At 36.4% G+C, this 25,288-nt stretch overlaps 2 protein-coding genes across 5 annotated transcripts in view; one reads left to right on the top strand and one right to left on the bottom strand.

The window, feature by feature from the left end:
• The first annotated feature begins 12 nt into the window (after positions 1 to 12).
• Positions 13 to 24,503, top strand: GSS (glutathione synthetase). Of its 3 annotated transcripts, none has more exons than XM_081949097.1 (13): positions 13 to 150; positions 3,183 to 3,319; positions 4,042 to 4,187; positions 5,420 to 5,495; positions 7,318 to 7,457; positions 8,769 to 8,885; positions 10,555 to 10,635; positions 12,272 to 12,349; positions 13,355 to 13,421; positions 14,281 to 14,475; positions 16,490 to 16,571; positions 17,670 to 17,859; positions 20,307 to 20,932. In XM_081949097.1, exons 2-13 carry the CDS (start codon positions 3,191 to 3,193, stop codon positions 20,428 to 20,430), a joined length of 1,425 nt encoding a protein of 474 aa, XP_081805223.1. In that variant the 5' UTR covers positions 13 to 150; positions 3,183 to 3,190; the 3' UTR covers positions 20,431 to 20,932. The 3 variants fall into 3 exon arrangements, with proteins under 3 accessions (XP_081805223.1, XP_081805222.1, XP_081805221.1); XM_081949096.1 differs by lacking the exons at positions 13 to 150; positions 20,307 to 20,932 and adding exons at positions 157 to 365; positions 21,264 to 24,503; XM_081949095.1 differs by lacking the exon at positions 13 to 150 and adding an exon at positions 157 to 365.
• ACSS2 (acyl-CoA synthetase short chain family member 2) overlaps positions 22,927 to 25,288 on the bottom strand; it is a 66,273-nt gene continuing 63,911 nt past the window's right edge. The window contains exon 18 of one of the 2 annotated variants that reach the window (XM_081949094.1): positions 22,927 to 24,840. In XM_081949094.1, coding sequence (XP_081805220.1) covers positions 24,713 to 24,840 — 128 coding nt within the window. In that variant the 3' untranslated portion in view covers positions 22,927 to 24,712. The remainder of the gene's footprint in view (positions 24,841 to 25,288) is intronic. The other variant, XM_081949093.1, reaches the window with a different exon arrangement.

The raw sequence follows: 25,288 nt of genomic DNA, 5'->3' as shown, positions 1-25,288 counted from the left end.
TTGTGTGTGTGCGTACTTTTCCGATATGATTACACTCCTGTCAATCAGTGCAAAGGGCACTGGTGTTCGTGGATAGGCTGAAAGAGTAGCCAATCTGCGAGGGCCTGTCTGAGCGGACATAGTTGTGGATTCCGGTCAGAGTGGTCTCAGGTACCGGGTGGGCGGATGGGGCGCCTGGGCGGCGGGATAGATGTCTTCTGTGTTTCAATGGTTGCGTAGACATTTAAATCCTCGGAAAGGGCGCTGTGTGTTAGTGAGTATCAGTGCTCTGAGTCGAGGATGTAGCGGCCGGCGCCTTTCCTCACCCACTGGAAGGGAGAAATGGGAAGACCCAGTGGTGCCCATTAACCCACAGCCCTTCTCAGGTGACAGAACGAGGGGTGCGGGACTATTGAGGGCAGAAGGACGCAGAGCAGCGCTTGTCCTTTCTGACAGTGGGTGGGTGTCTGAAGAGTTAAGCCGCTGCCGAGGGGGCTTCAGGAAACAGAAGTGGACCGGGACCAAAGCTAGCCAGTATCGGGGGTGCAGAGGTCGATCATGTGAGACAAACATGGCTTTAGAGTTTTTAAAAACTACCATAACGGAACTGTCAATTCATCTTATGATGGGAAGGAAGGCACTTCACGTCCACAGGTTCCCGACTGAGAAGGGGGGAGCTCTATTCTAAAAGATGCGGAAAAGAGTGATTAAAAACACTTATTAACTAGAGACAGGCCATAGATGATTCAGCATTTGAAGAGATTTTTCCCCCTCCTTTTTTTGCTTTCATTTATTTTAATTGATGTTAAAACAATACTAGTGTGTTTCAGAAACAATTGCATTTTTTCTTCCATGGTATCAGTCGTAGATATTTGATATTATCTTAATAAATGGAATTGGTCTTGTATTTTTTTTCCACACTTCCTTTGTAACAGAATGAAAATGAATTATTGCAATGTGTGTTGTTGGAAGAAATGTCCTTCTGGGTTCGGCTCCAAGTGGGGAAAAAGACACTGGAAACATGGAGGCTGCTTAGAAAAATGGTTTAATGATGGGCAGGACCACATGGCTTGAGGTCCTGGGGAAAAAGTTGATCACATGCTTCCAGGTGTTGGGTGAAGAAGAGAGCGAGAGGAGGAGCTTGCTAGGTTTTTAATACTCTGTTCGGCCCCACCTCTCTGTTTCCTGTTCCTGTGTAAGAAATGTATTCTGATTGGTTGTCAGACTCTCATGGGGCCATGCAGGGGCAACTCTCTAGGCTGAGTCCAGTTGAGTTCTCAGATGCCATGTGGTGAGTTGGGTACAGGGCTAATACTAGCATGCCTTGATTCCATCACCCTGGAGCTGAAAGGGAGAACTCTTTATTATGTAAAGCAGTGGGTCTCAACCTTCCTAATGCCATGACTCTTCAATACAGTTCCTCATGTTATGGTGACCCCCAACGCTAAAATTATTTAATGTTTTCCATATTTTTTTGAAAATATGTGTTTTCCGATGATCTTAGGCGACCCCTATGAAAGGGTCGTTCGACCCCCAAAGGGGTCCTGACCCACAGGTTGAGAACCGCAGATGTAAAGGGACTGGCTTGGCCTTCTTAATGGCCCATTGACAAAGGGGGATGGGCAGGAAGCTGCAGGGAGCTACTTTGTCTTTAAAACATGTTTCTTCCTTTTCACATCCAGGGAAATGTAATATTCTGCCTTTTCAGTATTTCTTAGGATATTTCATTTTTCTAGGGGAGGGATGGGTTTTAACTTCCTACAGTGTAGCTATCCAGATTTCTTCCAATAAGGCATAAGGTTGCAAGTTACAATAGGTACTTTACTGAACCTGATAAGGTTGTTTATACTTGTTCAAGTAAATAATTTAAATTCTTTCTAAAGTAACTCAATATTATCGAGTTTGGTTACATTACTTAGCATAAAATTCCCTTTTAACAAACTACTTCCATTAGCCTGGGTTTCTGTATAATGTTTAAAAGATTTAATTGCTGTTTTGTCATAAGCTGTCAAGATCCATACCCATAGGGATTCATTATTGTACTTCTTGGCTCATGGAGATGCATCATAATTATTGTTAATAGATTAAATATTGTTAATAGATTACTGCTTTGCCCAGAGATATAACTGCCAGATGAACTTTGTTATTACACTAAAAATAATCAGAAATTGGGGAATTCCCTTAAAAAAGATATTCAGTTGGTGCATTACTTCTAGCATGATTGTTAATAGGATGTTTCTGTATCTCACAAATAGAGATACATGAAAAAAATGTACTGTTGGAGCTCAGACGCAGGTTACATAGACACAGACATTGTTACAAAAGGCAGCATAAATTGATGACTATGTGAAATCTATACTAACAAAGAGGAAAGTTCTGGGGATGGAGAGAATATAATGATACTTCAATAGTGTATTCCACTCATTCTGTTGTCTAGTTGTCATGAAAATCTGATTTTTATCTACAATACTATTTCATTTTGAAGTGCTTCATAACTATGTATTTAGGAAACATTTAGTATATTTCTGTAAAACAATGTTTCTCCTCTATGTGTATGTGCCTGTGTGTAATTGGAAGGAAAATTGCTATCTATGCCACCCATGAATTTTGTAATTCATTTGTTTTTACATTTACTTCAGTAAAAATAATCAGATTTAAAGATCAGTCTCTTAACTCTTTGTGAACTTATATCTTGGATCTAAGAGTTAGATATGTACTCTCATGTCTTTAGTCAAGTGTGAAGTTCACTAAAAGAGTTTAGATTCTACTGTATAAAGTGCCACTATATTTTGGGGAGATGTATTCCCAGGTAATATATTAGATAGATGGTGTGTTTTTAGGACTAAGTTACATAACTATATCTATGAATCAGATCAACTTCTTAGTTGATCTGATTCATAGATATAGGTTTAGCTCAAACCTATAGAAATTCATTCCAACACATTGTGCAAATTTTAAACCAATCTTTAAAGTTCGATCATGTTCCCATCTGCCTTTTGCTATTTGGATTGTTAAATATTGAGCTTCTGAACTTTTTAAATGTGTTATATAGTTTAATAATGCATGATTTCACCCTGGATTTTTTAATTAATTACAGTGTGTTTTTAATGGATATTGAATCTTATTTTTCTTCTGCACATCATCTTGGTGGGGGTGGGGGTGTATAAAATAATATTTTTAGAATTTTATTGTATCTTTTTCAGTCTTTGCAATGACTACGCTTTGGAAAGATATTTTGCAAAATGTGCAGCTCATTCAATATGTGGCTCCCATTGCAATAGACGTAGCATTACTTGAAGGTGTTCTAATGAGGACTAAAGATGACCCCAATGCTTCTGATGTAAGTTCAAAACTACAATTCATGTTGCAAAATCTTTGTAACACCATATACCTACTTGACAGATCTTAAAACATGTATTTATGTTATTGTATAGCAATATTGTCGTATTACTCAGCAGTTATTTAACTATATCTATACCCCCTCCAACTTTATTAATTATATGTCCTTTATTGCTGGATTGATTTTTACATGTTTGTTCTGTAGAAAACATATCTATTTTACATTTGTTATATGTACTGCTCATTTTCCGCTATTATTTTATATACTTTCAAACCTTAATGGGTAGATAAATTCAGTCATATACTGGTCAGTGAAGATAGCTGACAATTATCTACATGTAAAGCAAAGTTCTCAGTAATTTGTCTACATGTGATAATTTTTTTCATGTATGGTACCATTAACGAATCTGGCCGCATGTAGTGATCCAATGCGTGCAAGCAGGCCATAGTGACACAACATACATGGAAAGCTTTGTTTCTTTTATTTGCTTCCATTTGCCTTTCCTTTGTAGCTACATTATTTAGGGAACACTTGTTTCCATTAAAGCTCAGCTTCGGGAAAGTATTGTACATAATGCTGTCAATATAATTCTGCTATCATGATATTAAGTTTCCTCCCCTACATATTTCTAGTATGTTTTCAAGATTTGAAAGAGCTCAATTTCATTACTTGTTCAAAGTATTCGAAGGCAGCATATTCATTGCTTTTCCTTGTTTTAACAGGTTGTGAATTTTGCACCTTTTACACTGTTCCCATCTCCAGTACCAGCAAGTCTGCTTGAACAAGCCTATTCCATTCAACAAGATTTTAACCTCCTAGTGGATAAAGTTAGCCAGGATACAGAATTTCTAGAGTGTACTCTTGCCAGGTATGTCTGCCTATTGCATATTAAGAAAAAATAGTATTTCAGTTGCAATTTTCATAGTTGCTGGATAAGTAATCCTCAGTTAACAACTTCCCGGTATAGTGACCTTTCAAATTTACGAGTGTTGGAAAAGAAGCTTTACATACGGTCCTTGAGCTTACAACTGTTCCAGTGCCCCGTAGTCAGGTGATTGTGATTCGGGTGCTTTTAAACTGGCACGTGTTTACCATTTGCGAGCTTCACAGCCAACTTCTGACAAGCAAAATCAGTGGAGAGAAGCCAGCAGTTGCAAATCATGATCACATGATATTATTTTTAATGATTGCAGGTGAATTACAACTGCAGTGGAACTGATCTCATAAGTCAGCCACAGTCACGTGATGCTTCATTTAATGACTATATGTTGCTTAGCAACTCAGTGGTGGGTTCCAATTAATTATGGCCACTAAGTGAGGACAACTTATATTAAAATTGATTTAGTGGAATGTGGAAGGAATATTCATATATTCTTCCTTATTGTTCACCATCAGGCTACTCTCTCTGCCTATTTTATTCCCGTGATATTTGTCTAATTGTTTGCAAAACTAAGGAAACATGTTATGAATGTATTTCTAAGTAAATAATATCAACCAGCATGTCATTTCATTTCATCTTATGTTATGTTTAAGCATTATATGTATTATAGATTCCAAGATCACTATACTTTGTCACCTGAATGGTCTTGTAGTTCTTGTGGTTACATGACAGTTGGAAATACATAATGTGAATTCCCAGGCATTATGTTTTTGCTGAAAATTCATGTGTACATTTTGAGGGGATTTTTTTTTACACATAAATTTTCTGCACATAAGTTGCTGTAGGTCCAAATAGCATCAGAAATATGAAAAACTGGATTTTTAAGATAAATAACAGCTGTATTATGCAGTAAACTGAGGAAAAACTGAGGGAAAAAATCTTCCTAGTAATAAATCTTATTTTCCTAATATGGTATAAATTCTTTTCCTGATAAGCTATTTTATATAATGAGCAACTTTGCTCCACAAATATATTAGAAAAAGGTATGGAGGAAAAAACATCACTCTAAATTATTTGGTCTAATATTTGGATTTCTCTGTCCCTTGTATTTTTATAATTCCTTAACTTGTGAAGAATTCTAGAGAACTGAAAATTTCAATGTTACTTTGTGTCTTTTTTACACATTCTACATATGATCTCTGTTTTCTACTTCTTCCTAGTATCCTTAAAGTGGATGACTTTACAGCTCAACTGTTTAAAATTTACAAGCAGGTTTTGGATGAAGGAATTGCTCAGGTATTACATAAAAACTATTAAAGCTGCTGATTTATTTCTAATACGTCATCCTTATAGCATTAAACTTAAAAGTATCAATAATAATGATGACTCATCCCAACGCCACCCACAGTTTATTGTGAAATGAGCAGCTACATAAATAAGAGGAATAAATGAATGTTTCAGCCACTTATTAAATACAATCTTGGACCTCAAGGAAATCTTACCCTAGATTACTGCCCTACTGGCATTTTTTCCCCCTACCAAGTACCTTGACAGATAGTCCTCATGTAACATAAACCTAACATTTCCATTTCGCATAAATCAGCCTGGAGTGTGGTGGCTCGCGTGGTTAGTATTTTGGGTTGGAGGTTAGTAAACCTCCTTCCTTCATGCCAGCTCCTGCTGGGGACATGAAAGGAGCCCTCAACTGGGCACTGCACAGGCAATGGTAATATCACTGGCTAATCCTTTCCATGTGGAAGTGCCTCAGAGTTCTGACACAAGTTCAGTAAATCAACCTAAAGCTTATCCTCACATGAAAATAAAACCAAGTTGTCAAAAATCCCTAACTGTGACCTTAATTTCTCTTACCCCTGCCAATATGGAATTTTAATCTACAAATTTTACTAGTAAGCAGTTCCTAAACATAACTGTAATACTTCTACTAATGGTAAACATTCATTCAAAAAGAAACATTCACATTGAATGTAAATGTAAAGCAAAAAAGAAACCTAACCCTAATTCTAGGGGAAAGTACCCTAAACTTTATCTTGTCAGGCAATCCCTATTGTAACAGAGGACATGTAGTCCTCGCTTAACAATAGTAATTCCTGCTGCAAAGTTATGCAGTCATAAAGCATGACCTTACATGACTATGCCACGTAGTGATTGCAGTTCTGACTGTTTCCAATTAGCATTAAGTGAATCGCAGACAATTAAATGAGGACCTCATAAGATTGCAACTTCTGATTTCCTACCGATTCCCCAATGACTTTGCTTGTGAGAAGCCAGCAGGGAAGGTTCCAAAATTACAGTCAAATGACCACAGGAGTACTGCAATGGCTAGAACTTTCAAGGACCAATCATAAGTAACATTCGTTCAGCACTGTCATAAGTTTGCTCACTGATCAAGTGGTTGCTAACTGAGGATCGTCTGAACCACTAAGTTATTGAAACAAGTTATCCTATATAATTCTAAGACTACCCTAAATACAATAAAACTAGCATACATGCTGAATCAGAGACTAATTTAAAACTTCAGAAAATGATAAATGGTTGCTTATCCTGGTGATTTCAGTCTGCATTTCCTGGGAGGGGATCTGATGTGGCTCAGAAATTCCGGGCATCCATGCCACCTTGGATTATCCCAGGTGATCCAGAACCTGATACAAGATAGTGGTCACATGCCCAATCTGGTTTTCCTATCAAAGCAGTGGCAAAGTGATCTAAAATTGGAGACTCTCACAGTTGCTCATGCACTAGTCAACTCCCATACGGATTATTACAATGTGCTGTACAAAGCAATGTAACCATTTATATCAGCCAATCCCATGAACATCTAACCCTAAACCTTCATCCTAACCCCATTAGAAAAGCTCTCCTTTAAAACTTCCCTTGCCAGTCAGTCCCAATGGAAACATGAACCTAGTACCAAAACTGCTATCATGTGGATTATATTATGGTTAAGTGCTCAATGCAGTTAATAAACTTATGAATAAATTGATGTTCTCTGAATAATAATGCAGTGTAAATGTCCTTTTGGAATACTTGGAATACTTGTCACTATAGCTTCTGCTATAGTGGCAACTTTCTGTCTTACTTCTGTTTCTATCTTACTTAGTCATTGGTTTTAGGAATCAATCGCTCTGATTACATGTTTGACTATGGCGCAGATGGTTCTCCAGCTCTAAAACAAGTAGAGATAAACACCATTGCTGCAAGCTTTGGAGGCCTCACATCTCGAACCACTACAGTACACCGGTAAGGCTGCCATGCAAACTTGCGTTCTTTCACTGTATGATTTTAGCACAGCAAAGTTGACTGGAATTCTGCTTTGCTTTGCTTGCTTGTTAATATTTATTCAAGGCTATTTCTATTCTGTAATAGGGATGGCTTAAAGCTATGTAAAATGCTGAAGATTTGCCCTTCACCTTGTGTATTTCATCCAGCAAGTTTTCAATTCTTATTTTAGGGCTACTTAAAAATATCATGTATCACTAAGTTTTTGGCTGGCTCAGATAGAGCAGAAGTGCATGGGAAAAGCATAGTTGAAATGCCTTAGTCAAGGTCCATCTGAGAATGTAAGTTACCTGTATCCACCCTCTCAATCATCATGCCCCTCAAGATGAGATCCACTCCCATCTTCTTGGCTTGAAAAAGCCTCAAAATCTGGCTCTGCCATTTGGCCTGGGGCTCTGAAGAGGTTGTTAATTTTTTGTACTTGTTTTTGATATCGTGAGCTACCCAGAATCACTTGACAGAGAGATGGGTGGTATATAAATGGAATAAATAAATAAATAAAAACTTGAATTCAAAGCTGCCACCTTCTCATCTACACAATAACCTGTTTGTGAGCTCATTGCTCATCCAATATATTAAGCACCATGGCAGAGGTCCTTTCATCTTGGTATATTCCCACTGCAAGTGCAAAGGCATCAGCAAAAATTCCTAATCCTTCTAATGATCAATATCATAAGTGATTCTCTATGCTTACTTCTTTTTATTAAAAATAAAAAAACAGAGATTCTTCATCTGAATTTTGCCTTGAATTATTGTTGCTGTGCTTGTAAGGTGCAGTTATAAAAGACAGACAGTTTCAATACAATGGAGTATAAGTAGCTCAGGCTTAAACTATGGAGTCATTGGTGCTCTCTGAAGTTGGTTTTGTGCTTGGAGATGTTTCATTGTCCAACTAGATAAAATCAGTGTGAGTGAGTGAGTTTGTTTTCTGTTTATATACTGTAGCTTGCCCTGCCATTTTGGTGGGTTGTGGTTTTCTCCTTAATAAAACCTGTTGCCAAGTTCAGAATGCATTTTATAATGACATTTATTAATGGCATCCTTGAATAAATTGATGCTTTGACTATAAAATATATGGCAATGATAATCTTTCCATGCTTCCTTTAATTTTGCTAGTGAAAATGTTTTGTATATATGTGCATTACTCATGAAGGACTTTTACAGTGTGTGTTTCAAAAAGTGTTTATGTCTTTAATCTCTCTAACACCTTTGTCCTGGCAGTTGTGTATTCTCAATCTTTATGAATTCTGTATCTATGTATCCCAATCATAGGCATGTGCTGAATGTTTTGGGGAAATCAAAGGAAGCCTCAAAATTGCTTTCCAATAATCCATCAAAAGGAATTGCCATGGGCATTGCAAGAGCTTGGGAACTCTATGGCTCAGATAAGTAAGATAAACAGCTTATAAAATATCTGCATAGCTGTGCATGCTATTTTTATGAATACCATATTTTTTGGGGTATAAGGTGCACTGAGTATAAGGCGCACCAAGGTTTTGAAGAGGCACGTTTTTTAAAAAAGTTTTTGCACTGTGCAGACTTCCCAAAAACAGCCCGTTTTTCATGAAAATGGACCTGTTTTTTTTTTAAAGGGCATGAATAGCCTTTAGGAGGCTTGTAGAATGCTCTTGGGAGGGGGGCAAAAACGAGCAAAAGGCCCATTTTCCATGAAAACAGGACCAGTTTTTGTCCAAAAAAAAGGGCATGCATAGCCATAGAGAGGCTTATAGAGTGCTCCTGGGGACTCAGGGGGCAAAATTGAGCAAAAAACCTGCCCATTTTTCGCTCAATTTCTGCCCTCCCCAGGCCCCAGGAGCACTCTGAAAGCCTCCTAAAGGCTATGCACAGCCATTTTGGTGAAGGGGGCAAGGTTTCAGGAGACAAAAAATGCAGTATTCAGTGTATAACACACACCCAGATTTTCAGCCTCTTTTTTGAGAGAAAAAGGTGCATCTCATACTCCGGAAAATACAGCAAGTGATGCCCTGTGAGAGAGAAGGCATGCTTCCTTGGTTTAATTGAAGGAACATAAAGCACACCCATTCTGCCTAATCTCACCAGACGGTCAGAAACAATTGGAGGAATTGGCAACTCCTCAAATAACCTGGCCCTATGTCATGAAAGGCTTTATAACTGTACCTGGACGCCATCTAGTAACAGTGTAGTTTGCAAAGCAGTAAATGTCAACTGCTTTGGGCATATCCTAGCCTACTAATTACTGCCAACTTTGCCATATTTTGGACCAGCTGCAGCCTCCACATGACCTTCAAAGGTAGCCCCATTTCAATAATCCAGGAATAGTAGTAGTAGTGATCTCTGAAACCATGATTGAAGGCAATAAGAGGCAGCAAGTGGAATATTAGTAGAACAGTAACAGAAGACTATGCCTGGAGCTTCAAAAATCAGTGGAAATAAGCAGGAAGTGGAGCGAGGCCATGCAGTATTTATTGTATTGTATGTAAAGGATGGACAACCATATTGTAAGCAAAGAGACAAATAGGGGACCATCCCAAACACCCCAGAGGATTGCATAAAGCAGGGGTGTCCAAACTTGGCAACTTTAAGACTTGTGGACTTCAACTCCCAGAATTCCCCAGCCTTGAAGTCCACAAGTCTTAAAGTTGCCAAGTTTGGACACCCCTGGCATAAAGACTGAGATTATGAATACGTAAGTGTACAAAGGGGAGATTATTTTTGTAGATGGCTTTTTATGGGTGGCAAAAACAATTTTAAAAGATTGAGGACTAGAAGAAATACGAGACTGATAATACTGGGAGGATGAGATGCATTATTTTAAAGGAAAATTAATGTATTACACGTAGCTTAGCTTTAATGCATCTGTTTTCTTATATTTACTTTTTTTTTAAGAGCATAAAAATTGCACTGCTTCTAGGAACATAGCACTGGATTTGTAGAAGCACATTTGGCCTTTGTATTCTTGCAGATTGCCAATCCCTGTTTCTGGGTGTGGCACAACATATAATAAACACTGAAAATGTATTTCAAAATTAGAATACTTTAATTACTGCAATTACTACATAATATATTTTTATTTCAGAGCAGTGGTGATGTTTCTGGTTGAAGAGGCTCAGAGAAATATTTTTGACCAACGTTGTATAGAAAATGAACTATGGATAAGGTATCAGTCTCATATAGTTGGAATTATCATGCTATTCAGTAGTGCTGGGCAAAATATCTTAAGCTGAATGCTTCAAATTTGAAATAAGTACTTTGAGTTTGAAACAGAATTCCTTTTTCTGATCTAGAAACACTTTTTAAAATTCCCCAAACATTCCTGCTTTGTACTTGAAATAGCTGGTTTACACTTAAGGTGGAGATGCTTTTTGCAATTGAAATGGTGTTTTTCAAATCTGAATACTTTATATATCTCTGCTATTAAATTCATTCTGTGAGAGCTTACACCATTTATATTTGGTTCCTTAAAATATATTTTGGAGATAAATGTTCAAATTTTAAAATTATTAAAACAAGGCTTAGAAACTCATAGCTTCATGCAACTTCTCAACCTTTTTTTTTTTTGTAGCTCCAGGAATTATCCTATGAAATGAGGGAAATAAGCCACTAAGTAACAAACTTTAAAAAATAAAATAAAAACCGCAACAACCGATATCCATCTCTTCCAAAATCTCAGGCACATTCATTTTAATAATTTCACTGTGTTATACGTAGCAGTTCTCTGCTGTCCAAAGTAATAATAATAAAAGTATGGTCTATGACCAAAGCCATTCAGTTTCTTGTGAAAAAAACAAACATGGTTTGCTCTCATAATCTTCCTTGATTTTGGAATGTTGAGTTGATATGCAGTCCAAGAATTTTAACTGTTTTCTGTCCTGGGAGATTCTCATTTCATTGCAAAGAGCGGTTTCATTTTCCAGCTTGAATTCTGCTAGCTATTTGTTTTTTGTCTGCAAAGATTTTTAATTTTTTTTTCCTGTTTCAAAAGTACAAAAAAAAGTATGCTTTGTGATGCTAATCCATATAGATTTTATTAATAAAGAAAGGGAGATGACAATGTATGATATTTCTCAGCTACCAGGACCTCCAAAATCAAATATAGTAGCTGAACATAGCCATTGGGACATCAGTGCTGCCACATGGCCACGTAACTTCCTCCTCAGCAGCTGTGGCTCAGGGCTTAACCAGAACATTGTTTTATATTAGTCCAGTTTACATTGGATGCCTACTACAGAAAATAATAGTCATCTGAAGTTTAAAGGAAAAGCATATCAGTGTTCTACATCTTAAGATAACATTGTCAACTAATGTTATGATCAACATGTCAGAGTCAACCCTCACTGCTAGAGTTGCCTGGCCAAACTCATCCTAATCCTATGTGAAATCTTTCCAAGTAAGTAAAAAGATTGTGAACTCTGGCCAAGGAAAAGCTATTTCATTAATGCAGGCCAAATGAAACTTAACCCAATAATAGGCATATCTGTATGTTATCAAATGAAACATATTAGTAATCAATAGATTATTAGATTAGCTAATAGATTTGTGTTATGAAGAGGCACTCTGTCCCTCCTCGTAACACAAATGTCTTCTCTTTGATGTTCCCACTATGTCCCATTAATTCTAAAAGATAAATGGGGTCAGATTTACCTTTACAGAAGCTGTTCTGATTCTTCATCAGCAATCTTGTCTTTTGGTATAGGTACGTAGGTGAGGAAAACATGTTATTTTTTCCACATAAAATGGAAGCCCTTGATTTCTATTTAAAATTCCAATTCTTCTTGTCTTTCTTGCACCCTAAGGAATATCAAGGTGATCCGAAAAGGTTTTAAAGATGTGTTTGAAAAAGCATCTTTGGACAGTGAAAAGAAACTGTATATGTAAGTAGCGTCCATAGGTCTGCTGCTGAATTTTGCTAAACCCTAGTGGTAATACAATATATTAATTATCTTAGGTGGAAAATTATCTTGCCTACATCCAGCCTCTAATGTCATTTTAGAAAAGCTTTGTTGAATCAAGGCCACAACATATTAGCCTGTTTTTAACTAACATATTCCATAGCTTGAGAAGGCCAGTTTCTTTGCAGTGTCTCACCTTCCAAAGATCTTTCCTCAACATGGAAAGCAGTTTTTGCGGTTGGCACAGAGCAGTAACTATCAGCCAGATAAAATTAATAGTATCCCTCAGAGGAACAGATGGTAATTTCACAATTCTTTCTCCTAGTTAGAAATCTTGTAGAATAGAAAGTATTAAACAAAATATTTTGTTAAACAAGGATTAAACTAAAATTTTAGATTATTAGGGCATGGATAGCTCATATGTGAGCTTAATTTTCATGTATCTGTAGTGTTTGAGCGCTACAAAATATTTATGTTGCATTTGTTAAAAAAATGTCAGGTATTTGAAAATGTTCACATCACATTCACCAGAATATAAATCAAAAATTATTTTTAACTGGATGTGTGAAATAAATTTTTAAATAAGTAGCTAATGAATGGCTAAATTAGTACTGATGGAAATAGAGTTCATTCAGGGATTTAAGTGAATGATATCCTGGTTACTATTAAAGCAGTTTCAGTTACTTCATATATCTAGTTGTATCCTAATTCCCTGAAAGGTTGGAAATCAGTTATATTTATCAATAGAACTATAAAAGAATGATCTGTTTGATAGCGCTGATTTTACAATATTTCAGTAATTGAATGTAATGTTTTTGAAAATCTAATCAAAGCATTCAAAATGAATAGAAATCTACTTTGTAGTAATGGAATGTATTGCACAATTTTTGTGTGTGTGAGAGAGGGTGGGGTGGGGGAGAGGCAGCTTGAGAAATGGAGGGCTTAAAAATGGAGAAAAGTACTTACATATTTTGTTCTCTGTTTCAGAGATGGGGAGGAAGTTGCAGTGGTATATTACAGGGAAGGCTATATGCCAGAAAGTTATAATGAACAGGTTAGTACCGTAATGATCTTTGGCAGCTAGGCATAAGGTATATAATTTATTTTAAGGACCCTTTAGACAATTATCACATATTTCAGGATGAACTGCAACAATACCAATCATATAATAATTAAATAGAAGTAATGCAGAAGTTTTGTATACATTAAAATGAAATTATTCTAAACAGAGTTGGGACCATGAGCTATGAAATAAACTCACTGAAAATTATTCAGTTCTTCCTGTGATAGTTGGCTGTCTTTCTCTAAATTAATTTCAATAGTTCATTGCCATTTCAAAAAACATTGCTAGAATGCTCGTATGACTTTCTTTCTAAATTTTTTAGAAAACAATGACAAAGTGATTTCAATTGGAAGAGTGGGGGGAGGAATTACTTTTTAAGTTTAATAGCAGGGTACTTGCCTGACATGTCAAATGCAGGCTGACTATTTCAGTGGATAGATATTTTTTATGAGGATGAAGGTTCATTCTCACGAGCTTGGAGAATGAACCTCCACTCTTATCACTTATCACTTCACCCGTAGATGGGTGAAGACCCATCTACAGATATTTGTGACTATTGCAAATATATATATTATGTATATCTTTTGCTAATATTCAGGTAGCCATAGGGTTTTCTTTTCACCTGATTAAACAGTAGTAATATATACATAATTTTATCAGTTTTTATACTAAAAGATTCTGTAGAGATGTGCTAATTTTTCTTACTTAGTTTATTGCAGGAGATGCAGACGCAAGGGGGAGAAGGAACATATACGTTTCCTCAGCTGCATGATATAACAACCATTGTACTATGTCTTAAATACTATATGTTACAAAAGCATCTGCAGTGAGATACCTTGTTTGTTTTAAGAACTGGGAGGCACGGTTATTGCTGGAAAAGTCCAGAGCAGTTAAGTGTCCTGATATAGCTACACAGCTGGTTGGAACCAAAAAAGTTCAGCAGGAGCTCAGCAGACCAGGAATCCTGGAAAGATTCTTGCCAAATGAACCAGAAGCAGTGGCTCGATTGAGAGCAACATTCACAGGTCTCTACTCCTTGGAAATGGTAAGTAGCAATGTGTTGTGGGACATGGACATTTAATATATGCAATGCTATAATGCAGTACAAAATTGCAGAGCACAGTAGCAATAATACATACTATATAAAGCAGGGGTGGCGAACATGCGGCTCGCGAGCCGCATGCGGCTCGCGGCCAAAATAAATGAGGCTCTTTGCCTCTTACCATTATTTAGTATGCTGTGGCTCGGATCGTGCGCTAAACCCGGAAGTACGGTCGACGCGACGACGCTTGCCTGCTGGAGCGTCATCGCGTCGACCGTACTTCCGGGTTTAGCGTGCGATCTGAGCCACAGCATACTAAATAATGGTAAGAGGCAAAGAGCCTCATTTATTTTGGCCGCGAGCCTCGTGTTAAGTTAAGATGAAGTCTTAAGTTAAGATGAAGTGGAAGATGGGTAATAATTAGGGGAATGGAGACTTTGGGTTGTGGAGTCCACTTTTTTAAAAAAATACAAAAAAACCAGCCCTTAGAACTTGAACTTTGCTAATCAGAATAAAATGCTAAGACTAAGTAGTCAGAGGAAGGTTGTAGCAGTACTGTCAGTCACCTATTGCACCTCATCATGAATCAAGTATTCTATATTTTAAAAAATACAAACTTATATCTTAGTTACTAGAGATCAAAGTGTCCAAGGAAATAGATTAATTCAAATGCAATGAATTAATCATTATACTGAAGTTAAAAGACAAGCAATTATCAGAATGGTGGCTATGGCAGAGATCTTTCTAAATTTTTAACATTTCATTTAACTTAAAATACTGGAAGTTGGAAAAGATTGGTGATCTGCCAATCATTTGTAGATATACCAAACCCATAGAATCACAGGGTTGGAAGGGACCACAGAGGTGATTGTTCAATTTTATCTTTAAATAAGATTAAGACAATTTGCTTTGTAATCCAGTCTAAGATTAAGAAATGCTGCTCCTCTATATCTTTCTTTTGAGTCTTGTATGATTTTGAATCTTGCTCCCCCACCCCACCACCCAGCTTCCAGTTGGTGCCATTTGGAATAAAACATTTATCTTAGATAATATCTAAGTTTCAAGGAATTGTTCATTTCATTCAATAATTTGTTATAATTGTTTTCAAATGTATTATTATTATATCCTATTAAATAAGAGTTCTAGATATTTCACTATATTTTTCTCATATCCCAATCCCCCTTTTCATGTTTTTTTTTCATTGGAAATTGAATGCCTTATTATCTTACTTTTCATTTAATTTTTTTATCTCTAAAAGGTAGCCAAAAATCTTTGGATTCTGCCATTAGTATCTTATGGAGCTTTGTGTTTGCATAATCGTTACTACTATATCATTTGCATAGCATTTCATCTTGTATCTCTTTCTACCTGAATCTTTAGCTGAAATATTTGTTTAGCTTTTCAGTTCTGGCCCGCCAAGACCTCCTAACCCAGGGGTGTCCAAACTTGGGAACTTTAAGACTTGTGGACTTCAACTCCCAGAATTCCCCAGCCAAGTTTGGACACCCCTGTGCTAACCAATTATAAATAATAAAAGAGAAAATGCCCATCCTTGCCTTTGACTTTCCATATTAAAAGATTGTAGAGATTATTCCATTTACTGTGAATTTTAACTTGTCAAAAGCTTTGTGTCTAAAAATATTTCCGTTGCCTTCCGTTGCAGCTCTAATGGGTTTATAAAAATTTATAACAAAAAACACCTGACTGAGCATGTTATATTATGTGTTTAATATATTATTGTTAAAATTATATGCTTTTTGTGTGAGTGTTTGTCTGTTTTGGCAGGTCACTGCGTGGTGTGGCTCTCTGACTCTCACAGTTTAAAATTTTGGCTCTTTTTGTCGAACTTGTTCGCCACCCCTGGTATATACCATTAATAAAATATTTTGGTAAATTGGGAATCTTATTTTTTGCCTAGGGCTATTATGTATGTTTAAAATGTACTAGAATTTTGTTGTTAAAAACCAAAGTTAAGCATTTGCTATGGCTACTTTGCAACAGTCTTCTTTTTCTCAAGGATGAAGAAGGTGATAAGATGGTTGCCACTGCTATTGCTGACCCGGATCGATTTGTGTTAAAACCACAAAGAGAAGGAGGAGGTAATTGTTTGCTGGGCTTGTATAATGAAAGTTCTAATAATTTATTTTTTAATCATAATGTTTTGGTTCTAAAACCACTCAGCCACTTAAATCATCAGATATCTAAGTTAAGAGTTATACAGTAGTGGTTTAAATATGTTCAGAATCAGAATTTCCGCTCCAAAATCTAATAATTAATTTTAAAAATCTATAATATCTTCATTGCAAATAACAAAAGTCTGAAACAGAATCACTTTCAGATACATAAATTCTACAATAGCAGAACAGTAGAGCTATTTAGGCATTCAGCTTAAAAGTCACATAAACTTATAAACTTCATTTATGCCATGTTTACGATAGAAACTGTTCTGTAATCAATGTGCATATAATGCAAATATCTGCAGAGAAGAGAGCCTTCACATACACAACTACACATACACAATGCAGAAAGGTTCATTATATGCACATCTTTTTCAGCAAACCAATAGCAGGGGTATGGATGTTAGTTTTCATTGTCTGTTATCTGTTAATACAGTTTATTTGTATAGTTTGTTTTAAAGTTATAGTTTATTTGTACAATTTCAATTAATTAAACCCCTGAATAGGGCTAATATTAAGAAGAAAATCTTGAGTAATTTTATCAATTTTTAATATTTTGTAATACTTAGTCACAATTATCTGACTGGTGATTCTAAAAACTTCTAAAGAATGAGAATGTTGCTTGCTGATAGTTTAAGTAAAAGATAATTCTGCTATAATTCTGCTGGAAGAATTTAGTTATTCCATAATCACTGCTTATCTGCAGTCTTGTCTAAAATACTTAATATCATTTATTAAACTGCAAAAAATCTAGCATTAACTAAGCAATAAAAAGGCATTCCACTATGAAGTTATCTTCCACAAATACAAAAAAAATGCTCCATCAGATCACACATACACATGCTGTACTGTACAGTTTTGGGGAGAAATGCAAATCTGCCCATGTAAAATGTTGCTAATAGTTTCTCTTTATCCTTTCCACTTGTGCTTCATTATTTGATATTGCTGGATGGGACAAGAACCTAACATACAAATTAGCACCTTTGTTTTGTCTAATATTGAGTTCTATTGCATTGCCAGGGAATAATCTCTATGGGGATGAGCTCAAGCAAGTTCTGGAGAAAATTAAGGACAGTTCTGAGAGGACTTCTTATATTCTCATGGATAAGATAAAGGCTCCCCCAACACGAAATTATTTATTGAGGGCTCATTGTCCACTGAAAATATCAGAATGCGTGTCTGAATTGGGAATCTTTGGAGTCTATATCAGGTGAGAAACTGGCTGTAATTCCTAGAGATATTAAAATTTTACATTCCTATTTATCTATTTGTAAAAATTATATATATATTTTGCTAATACTTTGGATAAAATTGCACATTGAGTTCATAAGGAATAATGATTATCTGGGAAGTGTTCGTTCCTGTTGACCCTGAAGAAATGGACAGGTCCTGGGTGTTTGTGAGTTCATGCACCTGTATGTTAGATCCATGCCCCCTCCTGTTTCATGTAAGACCTTCCAGGAGGTAGCATGAGATTGGGTCCAAGCAATGGAGAATTCTTCCTTGAGAGGGGCTGGGTCTACCTGCACTTCAGAATAAGTCAGGTCTGTCACTTTCTCATAAGTCTCATTGCTGGATTCAACTCTGGCTGTCTCCTTGTTGAGAACATGGTCAGGCTACAGTTTCAAAGGGCTCTAGCTGAGGCATAATTATGTAGATCCCTTTCAGTTGGTTTTCCTATCTGAACATGATATGAAGACAACATTGATCACATTGGATGATGATTTGTGGGAAAACCAGAATGAGATTGGGGCATCCAATCTATTAATCTGGTGGTTTGATAAAATATCCTTCTGAACCACCTCAGGGATTTGGGAATGGGAGGCATGGTATTGAGATAGTATTCCTCCTTCCTCTTGAGGTCAGTTAGCATTAATGAATTCTGTTTCCGGACTGCTGGGTAAGGTCATACATCAGCACAGTTGTTGATGACAGTTGTAAGAAGTTGACAGAAGCTCCACTGTGTATCTTGTGATACTATTGTGTGAAAGCTATAAGGACTTGGGGGAAAACAGACTCTACCCTCATAACAGCTAGCGACTGTAGTACTCCCTGGATCCAGAGATTTCCTGGACAGGATCACCCCTCTTCAAGTAGAACTAGTAGTGCACAATATATGGGTCCTTCTAACTTATAGCTCCTGCTTGGAGAGCAGCTGTGACTCAGAGGCTCTACGCACAGTTCCACCTTATGTGCCAGTTGCATCTGCTTCTGGATCAAGAGGCCCTGCTATGACCACTCATGCATTGGGCATCTCAGAGAGATTACTACCATGTGCATTACATGGGGCTACCCTTGATTATCATTATCATTGCTGTGAGCTTCCAGTTGCAATTGAAGGTACTGATTCTTACCTGTAAAACCCTTCACGGCAATGGGCCAGGTTATTTTGAATGATTTCTGCTCAGCTATAAGATCCTACAGGGTTGGTGTATTTAGTTCCTATTTAGACCATATCCTCTGGGGAGGATGGAACAGCTGTCCCCTGAGGTTCATTGGCCCAGACTGCCTATCTTTGAAAGGTATTAAACATCTGTCCTTTTGCCAGTCATGGGTCAAGGAGTAGCATGATTCTATTAGTTGAATTTTTCCTGATACTTTACATCCTTCTGTTTTTGTTCTTTTTGTAAATTATTTGTTCATTATATTGTTCTTACATAGATAGTGGATTGTTTATTGATAATGTATGACACTCTGAATCATGTGCCAAGTACAGAACTATATACGTATACATTGAACTGAAATTTAATTTAGCACTTTAATAAAATATTTGGTGGTAGAGCGTACCTTGTATGCAAATAGTCATATTTCAGTTCTTGGCATCTGAAGCTGTGGCTTAAAGTATTATACTAGAGTCTCTAGAATTATTCACAATAGACAACACCAAGCTAAATAAACTAGTGATCCAAATCAACCTCCCGACTATAAAGATGAACTAGGTGCTAGAAGTCACCAGATGTTGCATTAAATTTATCATGTACATATAGGAATATCTTCCCAATCCTCAGCACAACTAGTCGATTTAATATGCCACCTTGCTGTGTTTAATGAAACCACTTAATAAGGGAATGTAAAATAAATCAATTTTAAAAGAAAGTAATCCTATCTGCTACCTCCTGACACTCTTCTTGCTACTTCCAATAGAAATGTAATAGAAAGAAAACAAGCATGTTCTGGATACTCTGTGCTTGAGTATTACTGTTAAGCTATACTGATTCTTAGATTTCTGATGGATTACAACAGTCTTATGCTCTAAAACTCCAGAACTGCCTTTCCCCACAGGTGTTGGGATAATAAAGTTGGATCCAAAAGGCTGCATAGATCAATGATGTAGAGGATGATGTGGATAACTGCTTTTTTTGATTTTTTAAAAATGATTTTGTTTTTAATCATTTGTCAGCTGTCCACAGTTGTGTGCCATAATATGGGCAGCCATATACTTTAAATAAATAAATTCTTCCACTGCTTACAACTGAAATACTTTCAGTGATATTATAAGAACACTAAAGTGTTTTGGCTTGCCATTGCAGAATTGTTGAGCAAGTATACATACACAAATGATCTGCTTAGAATCAAGCGGCTTTGCTTAATGGAACTCTAACAAGATTACAGATAAAAGGTTGAACAATGTTACATATACTTTTTTTCCCCTTGCAGACAGGGTCAAAAGTTTGTGATGAACAAGCATGTGGGTCATCTCTTGAGAACAAAGGCTATGGAACATGCAGATGGTGGAGTAGCAGCTGGTGTTGCTGTCTTGGATACTCCCTATGTGATATAAAAAAGGACACATTTTTAAAGGCATGATTGCCAAATAGCAGACTTTGTAATCAAACTTATAACAATTCTCTTTAATAATTTGCGGTCCTGCTCAAAAAATAGAGGATTCTAAATTACCTACATTGAAATTTTCTACAATATCCGGTCAAAGATACACCTCATGGACCTAATATGCTTTTAACAATCATGGTCAACTGGCTGATAAGCATCTCCTGAAAAAGCATGTGGATTTCTGATAGCAAAAAATATTCTTGATAACTTTCTACATATTCAAGATGTAATTCTATTTTTTTCAAAGTAGCACCAAGGAATGAAATACTTCCAGAATTACATTTTTTGGGTGGGAAACTTCCTGTTTCACTCTGTTTCTGCCTGAAAATGACCTGAGAACAAATAAGAATCGTGTATTCATGTTGGTTTTTATGGTGCTTTTGATGAGCTCCTTTGAAAGATGCGCAATCACTAGCATTCGGTAAAGGGACATAATAAAAAGCATAAAGTCATTTCAGTTTCAGTGATTCCCTGCACCCATCCGTGTTTTATAAAGCAACAAACCTAAGAAAAAGGTGAAAGAAGTGTTTAGTAGGAAATCATTTCAAAACCAGCTCTTAACATGCAAAACGTCTATAGCAGCCAGCTTTGCTAGAACTAATTTGAGCTAAAAATAGTAGTGAAAGACTCATCAGTTCTGACTATCTCATGTCTGAGTAACTGATAGGTTACAAAAAAAAATGTGTCAATACTTCTTGAAAAAGATAGCAAATGTGTAATAAGTTTAGAAAACAGATCATCCGATGTGAGGAACATATGTGTTAATGTGTGTTTTTTTAACAGATTCTTAAATCTCCAAATGCTGTGAAACAATGGAATTTGTCTTGTGGCAGAATGCAGAATATTCTTCTGGTAATAGCATTGATGGTATTCTATCTTTTCAGCCTTTCACACCTTATCACTCTGCTTTAGAAAGATGACATCTCTATATATGTCTCTTTTGTTCAAGAACACTATCTCACTTTGCACGTGGATATCTTGACTACAGCCTTACTCAGTGCATTTTAGAGGACAGCCCTGGAGAATTAATGGAGCTATACGAGGACAAGCATTAAGAATCAGTAGAATAATTTTCTAAATAATATACTTGATATCGATTGGAAAATATTCTGAAAAATAATTGGTGACAATTATGTGTCTGCCACCCCCGCTTTTCCTCCTAAGGTTCTAGCATAGGACCAGTTCGGGTTTTATTGGGGGTGGGTGGGGGGAGCTCATGACATTCTGACGTGTTACCAGTATTATATTTGTAAAGTTGGAAATATTTTATAGTGTGATATTTGATATGCAATGATGCTAAATCCTACATTTTAACAAACCAGCAAGTCCAGTTACTTTCATCAGCATATATGAAAGACAGCAATTTGGTAGGACTACATAGCCATGTATGGCCTTACTAAGTATAAACTAGATTTATATAGTCACAATTTGAAAAAAGATAAGCAGACCTCAAATCTGAAGCTTTGAGTAGAGAAATTCATAATCCACCAGTACAATCCTTCCATAATGCAGAAGAAATGTTACTGGTTTTTGTCTGCATTTTCCTTTAGCTTTATTATGTAATTTAGAATCAACTACGAGTTAGTAGACCATTTTCACTAGATTTGAAGCAAATGAAATCAATAGATCACATTTTATATGTACTTTTATCTGCCCTTGTTGATAAAAGTTTACTGCAACCAATTAATAATCGATACCATAACAAAGCAAAAACATGCTCTGGTGCACAGTGACATTTACACAACACAGCTTTGCAATTATTTAAAGCAGCCATCTCTTCTTGGGATTGCATGTTTGATGTCTGCAACTGCAACACACGCCTAGAAAAAGATGTACTTGGTTTAAGAAGATGCAGCCAGATGATGGTACATGCTCCAAATCACCTGTTTGCCTCTGAATCCAAAGCAATGCACAACCCTTAGAATGAGTCCCAATTTGAAAACAGGTAGTCTTCAACTTTCAACAGTTTAGTAATTGTTCAAAGTTACAACAGCACTGAAAAAAAGGCTTATAACCATTTTTCACAGTTACAACCATTCCAGCATCTCCATGGTCACATGATCAAAATTCAGCCACTTGGCATTTTAGTCATATTTCACTATCTTCTGAAAAGCAAAATCAATGGGGAAGCAAGATTTACATAACTGTTACTAAATTAACAACTGCAGGGATTCACTTAACAACTGTGGCAAGAAAGAGCATAAAATGGAGCAAAACTCACTTAACTGTCTCAGCAACAAACATTTTGGGCTCAATTGTGGTGGTACGTTGAGGACTATTTGTAAAGAGTTTAATAGAAGTCTTACTTTATGGAACCAGTTATGCTGGGGCCTCTTTAGTAGACTCTTTACAAATGCAGACAGAAGAAACAATACCAGAAATGTTAAGCAGAACAGGCGAGAATCCTAGTTTATCATTCAAAACAAGGAACATAAAACACCAACTATTATTGTATTATAGGCTTTATCTTTTTAATTTATTCCAATTAAAACATTTTTCCCATTTCCCAACCATATTTATATCATTCTGTGTCCAAAAATAAGGAATTTGTATCAACAGCTCTTTAGTAAGCCACTGGCCTACTATCGGTGCTGTAGAACATAGTTATATGCATATCAATGTTGCAGATCACACACAATACATTTAGACTACCACCGGCAGATTAAAAAATGAGAAATATATCCATGAGCAAAGATAAAGCAATGGTCACAGTAGTCAAATACACAGTATGAGGGGCATACAGTTTTAAGCTGTTCTATGGATAATGCAGACATCTTCAGGGATGCAACAACATGGTTATCACAGGCAAAAAAAACGTTTCAGATAGTAAATAGCAGTTTCTAACATAAAGACATTCCAAGGTAAATAGCACTAATTGCTGTAATGCCTTGGCAATTTTGAAACAAACCTTTCCCATCTTATACATTTATTAATCTGCAAGGATTAAAGAGTTTGTGTTTTCCTCACTTAAGTACCCATGTCGAATCTAAAACTAAATTTGATTTTGCCTTTGCTCTTTCAATGAGAACCATCCTAATTTCAAGAAGAAGCAAGATTAATGAACTATGAGTAAAGTCATCTAACTGAAGAAAATGTGTCTCTGCTGTTTGGTGGCCATTTTGTTTTGTTTCCTAAGAGCAGCAGCTTGACTTTGGTCATACACATGATCTACACAATCATCACATGGAGAAAACAGGATCAATTTGAGTAAATTTAAGTATCTCTGGAAGACTTTTCCTCAGCGTAACCAGGCACATTCCAACAGTCCAGAATCTCTGAATATATTTAATTATTCATTTCCTTTACGTGCTTGTGGAACACAAGCTGGTCACACAATGGCTTCCTTTAATATTTATAGCATCTGCTGCTCATCCGTTAATGAAAATAATAGATATATCTCCCCCAGATTCAACTGGCATTGACATTGCACCAAATATTTCTAGCAAAAAAAAAAAAAGAACACCTCCCTCTACAGAATATCCAGGCATACAAGCACAGCTTTAATGACTAGGACAGCTGAAGTTGCATCCATCATGGAACAATATACTGCAAAAATTCAAATGTGTGCATTCAAGCACACAAGCATTATTGAAAATGAGAATCTGTAGATAGTGTTATTCCTTTGGGTGGGGGAACAAAAAAGTATAATAATCCTTTCCAGTCTACATTTCAAGAGAGATAACACTGGAAAAATAATTTTACACAGCTTCATATTTGACAGTTTTCTTTAAAATGTCTCATTTCCTATGCTGTGCAGCTGGGGTACTCAGGATATTTTTTGTTAAAACAAATGCTTAATTGTTAAAATATGTATTTCAGTAATACTGCCTCAACATGAGGATTACTGCTTAAATCTATTAGTTCTCAAGCCTTTTAAAGGCTCATAACTACAGCTCAGGAGGAAAGCCTCTTCATACCAGCATCTGCATGTTCTAAGCTCCACCAATTGTAGCATGTTAAGTGTAAAAATAAAAATAATTGAACTATTGGGTGAATGAGGCTGAAATTTCATGTGTGGAGTATTGGACTATAAAATAACACACACAGAGCTAGAGGCACAAAGCTAGATTTACAACACGAAAGGACTGGATGTTGGAGCACCAGTTTGTCTTCTCTTCAAGATCTTCTATTCAGAGCAGCACACAGCAATTTCCCATCTCAAGTCATTGTCTCTCAGGGGCCATACTCTCATCAAATTCTTGCATTTCTGATATTTTAGTAGGGTAGCCCAGCTACATTATTGTCTCACATCTGTTACTGAAAAGATGGTTTATAACTGCTGGATCTGCCACTGTTGAGGTATCGCCCAGTTCCCGGTCATTTTTGGCAATCTTCCTTAATACCCGCCGCATAATTTTACCTACAAAAAAAAGTACCGTTTTTAAGTTGACTTTGATTATGAGAAAGAAATGAGGGAATTGATTAATTATTAATCCTGTAGAGATAATAATTTGTGGCCCTCTAAATCTGTCATGCAAAGAAGCTGGAGTCAAATGATTTGCAAACAGTAAGATTTATGCAGCTGTGATTCTAGACAATCAGAATACATTCACAAATCCAATCTGACACATAATGGATACACCCAGGGACCCTGGATCTTAAAATAATGAGATTCCAAACTGAGATATCAATGTTTGAATTTTTTTGGGCCTTGTTGTACAAATATGTTTTGCCAAAAGAATAATCACTGTTGTAAAAGGATATACTCTGGCCAAAGCAACTTCGGCCTCCTCCTGTAATGGATATACACACCTACACATAGCTTGTAGCACATGTGCCTTTAGTTCAGTAAGTGTGTATATGTGCAA

Source organism: Natrix helvetica (genome assembly GCF_964273705.1).
Source record: "Natrix helvetica genome assembly, chromosome: 3".
NCBI lineage: Eukaryota > Metazoa > Chordata > Lepidosauria > Squamata > Natricidae > Natrix > Natrix helvetica.
This window is presented reverse-complemented; position numbering and strand designations above follow the sequence as displayed.